Source organism: Ruditapes philippinarum, unplaced genomic scaffold (genome assembly GCF_026571515.1).
Source record: "Ruditapes philippinarum isolate M1 unplaced genomic scaffold, ASM2657151v2 ctg211_1_1_1_1, whole genome shotgun sequence".
NCBI classification, from domain to species: domain Eukaryota; kingdom Metazoa; phylum Mollusca; class Bivalvia; order Venerida; family Veneridae; genus Ruditapes; species Ruditapes philippinarum.
Window position 1 is genome coordinate 691,465 of NW_026852000.1, and position 4,404 is coordinate 695,868.

A 4,404-nucleotide genomic window follows, 5' to 3' on the forward strand; every position below is an offset into this window, starting at 1 on the left:
ATTTCTTCTTCATTCTAAAAAGCATCACATTCAAAATCAAAAATTTTGTTGAATTAAAGATATTCACTAAATTGGGTTTACATATGATATTTATTCACAATAATTATAATTTTTTCAATTGATTGATTTACAAATATATCTATGGCAGCCAATATTAGCGAAAATTAATATAATACGAAAAAACCCAGTTCTACAGTACTTTGAAAGGCGCAAATTCAGCAATCTTTGAAAAACCATAACACAAGATGATATAACATAGCATCTACATTTATATTTGGAAATTACTTTTTACATCCACGCAAGTGACTCAATTTCCCCTTTACTTACTGAATGCATGTAAGTTTTGATTCAGTAAGTTTTGCAGTTCTTGCATGAGAAGAATTCTTAATGTGATGCAAATGGCAAGTTGTAAAAATAAATATTGCAGTGCTGTACAATTTTTAATGTATTGCATATTCTTTAATCTGAAATTCTTTAAGAAAAAAAATGTAATTGCAGGGCTCTCGTTTGGTAAAATTTGGGGCCGAATATCGGCCCCATTCCCCCACCCAAAAAGTGTGGTTTTTTTTCCCTAAAACCAAAAAAAATCCCCCTTGAAATTAATATTTAACTGGCATAGAAAATGCCGATCGGCGAATATATATTCCGCAAACGGCAACCGGAAATTAGAACGTATTCCGCGGACGGCAATCGGAAATTAGTATGTATATATAAATATGACGCTCTGGACAGTTTTTAGCATTCCAAAATGTCGCATAATTTCAAGTCTTACTGAAAAAAAAATTCCCCCTTGAATGAAAAATATTTGAAAATCATGCAAAATTCCCCCCCTTCATGGACCCTGGCCCCAGTCTCAAAATGCTAACAAGAGCCCTGAATTGTATGTACATATACTGTATGTGGTTCAGGACTGTTCAAAGCATTTTATCAATACAATATCGTGAAGTAATTTCATTTTCCTGAAAACAACTTCTTTTAGTGACTATAGGGCTTAATAATGTATTAATAATTGATTTAAAACATGCTACATGTACATGCTTATCACCTGGATAGAGAAGAGCTAGAAGTGACATACTTTGTCATAACAGTGGTAAAAAGTAAACAATGTGGCATTTTGAGTTCTATACAAAATACTAAATCATCATAACTCATATCTAATACAATGTATTTTTCACACCAAAATGCAAGAAAAGCAAGGGTGGCTCAGCTTTTTGGTCAATGAAAACAGTAACAGGCCATTAAGATTAAAAAATTTTGAGAAATAAAAAATAAAGGGTTTTTTGGCTTAATGTGCCTTTAAAGTTATTTTCATTATAATCAAAAAAGTAATTTTCATTATAATCAAAAAAGTAATTTTCATTATAATCAAAAAAGTAAGTTTCCTTAAATTGAAAAAAAAGAGTAATTTCCATATAATGAAAAGGTAATTTCCATATAATGAAAAGGTAATTTCCATATAATGAAAAAGTAATTTCCATAATTATAATGAAACAGTAATTTCCTTAAATTGAAAAAGTAATTTCCATATAATGAAACAGTAATTTCCATATGATGAAAAAGTAATTTCCATATAATGAAAAAGTAATTTCCATATAATGAAAAAGTAATTTCCAAATAATGAAACAGTAATTTCCATATAACATTTAGCTTGATCATCTTACTCTAGAATCTGAGCTGACTGTAGATTTCCTTTCAATCACCTGTGGTTTATACAACCAGATTTATAACACAATATCAAAACAAATTTATGATCAGGAAATACAACATATTTTTAACTTTTTTTAAACAAAAGTTTAAAAGCAATAAGGCATTCAATAATGATGAAATTTATGCAAAAAGAATCATTTTATCAAAAGGTGTGTTCATCTTGATAACCCACAAATTAAATCCTAGTATACATGTATAAGTGGTAAATTCTATTTGCATATAACCTCAGTCAGACTAGAAGATATAAAACTTACAAAATACAAAGATACATGTTGTACCTATAGGCATCCAAGATAAAATTAAAAAATATATCTCCAATAAAAGTATTTCTCTTAAATTTAGAAATATTATACCTCTTAATTATCTAAAATTTTAACTTTATGAAGATTTCTAGATTGAAATGATAAACTTTACCTCTGAAAGCTGAACATCAAAAACATGATCATCTACTTCCAACTCTCCACTACTTTCTGGTCTGAAACTTTCATTCCCCTCCCTTTTCATTAAAGTGGGTGTGTCTATACTGATTGGTGTTGCAGGAGACTGGCCAAGGTCCAATCCCCGCCCACTTGTAGGTGTGTCTATTTCCTGTTCTGACATACCTAGTGGTATCAAGTCATCTCTGTTTTCTATTTCACTTCCTTTAACAATTGAAAAGAAAGCATTTGAAACAGATAAATTCATACTACACAATGACATTTATTTGTCAATTAGGAAACCATCAACCGGACATTTTTTGAACATTTTTCCATCGATACAATACATATTTCATAACTTTAAAGCTGGAGATCTGAAAATTTGACACAGTACAGCTAGGTTCTTCTCATAACTTACAAACTAGTTTTATTACTGCTAATTATGTTGACACTCACATCTGAGGCCCATCAATGAGGGTATCAAAATTACCTGAATTGTCCGCACTACAGTACCATGTGTCCGTACAGATATGTACCAGTACATGACGTTGATTTAATTCAATAAAAGCTTGGGTGTTTAATTTTTATTTTTAACATTCAGCAGCAAATACTGAAGCTTTGGATATTCTATTGTTTACTCTGCAAATGATAATAGCTAGTATAAGAGGTCAACTATTGCACTCTTGATGTCCAAATTGTCAACGTTTTTGAAACAGACATTAAAATATTACCATATACAAGGGTTGAAATAAAATAAATTACTTAATTGTAGAAGAAACATGCACTTATTGTTGATAATAAAGTGACTGATGTATCGATAACCACTGAACAAAGAAAGTAGATAATTCAGGCATTTTTTGGGCCATCCGGGTTTGGTGGTTGTCTGGTTTTGGTGGTCCCAAACCAATATACTTTAACAGGATGGGTTTCTAGTCCAATTTGCCTAGATGGGTTTCTAGTTAAAACTATAGGATAAATCTAGTTTTAAGCAACTGTCAGGCTTTTCCCCCCTATCCCATGGGTCCGAATATGGGCCCCATTCCCCATTCAAATTATGGATTTTTTTTCCAAATCCAAAAAAAAAACCCCCAATCTAGAAGTCTGCATTTTGAAAGAAAAAAGTACCGAATTTTAATTTTGGTGTTTCGAAATAGCGTTACGGAATATATTCATATTTTGTGAATAAAAACAGGATTTTTAATTGATATCAGTTTTACATTTGTACACATTTTAGCCTGTCCTTGTATTTTTGATATGACAGAAAAAGCTGAACAGTTTAAGTAAGATTTATTTTAACAATTGTTATAGCGAGCTCAACGAGCTGGCCCGAAGGGCCTGCTCGCAGGTAACGCGAGTACCTGCTAGGTGATGGTTTTGAAAACTTTCGCCCGAAGTACTGAATTGGACACATCGCAACTTTTCAAATTACAAAATAACGATAAAAGCTGATGTACTCTGATTGAAAACGGAAGCGTAGACTGGTGTCCTGGGCACTTATATGGGAACTATAATAGAAAGGGGGGACCAGAATAAACGAAAGCAGTGTATAAAATACCAAACAACAATTTTAAAATGGAAAATGTAAAATAAAAATCAACGATTATTTTAAACTATTTTACGGTAAAAGAAAATCGAGCTCGCTTTGAGGCTTTGCCTTTTTCATATTACCTTGAAATTGCTAGCATATTTTCCCAAATTGGCAAATTTCACGATACAGTAACTTTATTCCCAAATTGGAAAATTTTACAACACAAATTTCCCGACTGTGATTATGACACCTATAGTTACTTGCCCTATTATTTAAGAATCACTAACAGTGTTCTTTACTAAGAAGGTTTTCTATTGGAGATTATTGATTTACATACAAACATGATAAAAGATGCTACAAATAGTGTTTGATTATTTCGCTTTTTCATGTTTTTAGACTTATCATGACATAATCATCAAGATGAATAAATTTACAGTGTACATACAACTATACTTCGAATAACTTTAAGGGGTTCTTTCACGAAAACTTTAAAAATAATTCCTATTGTCATACTTTAAAGGGACAAACATCAATATAAGCCAGTTATTCACATTTCATGATGACTTTTACGCCATGTTGTTTACCAATAACCATGAGAAACGCGCATGCGTCAGAATCCTACCTGCGCGATCTTAAAATGTTTTTCATTGGCCAGTTTATGGGATTTCCAGGATTAACTATTTCACAAACTAATCAGAATTGGCAATACATAATTTATTACGTATCGAATGTAAACTAATATGGCGGACATGT

At 31.4% G+C, this 4,404-nt stretch overlaps 1 protein-coding gene across 4 annotated transcripts in view; it reads right to left on the minus strand.

The window, feature by feature from the left end:
* The window catches only part of LOC132745891 (tetratricopeptide repeat protein 16-like), a 34,185-nt gene extending 29,915 nt beyond the window's left edge, over positions 1–4,270 (minus strand). For 2 of the 4 annotated variants that reach the window (XM_060734924.1, XM_060734901.1), the window contains exons 1-3: positions 4,165–4,270; positions 2,122–2,348; positions 1,662–1,700 (exon numbers count right to left, since the gene is read on the minus strand). In XM_060734924.1, the coding sequence (XP_060590907.1) occupies positions 1,662–1,700; positions 2,122–2,307 (225 nt within the window). In that variant the 5' untranslated portion in view covers positions 2,308–2,348; positions 4,165–4,270. The remainder of the gene's footprint in view (positions 1–1,661; positions 1,701–2,121; positions 2,349–4,164) is intronic. The other 2 variants (XM_060734908.1, XM_060734916.1) reach the window with 2 other exon arrangements.
* Positions 4,271–4,404: the final 134 nt, after the last annotated feature.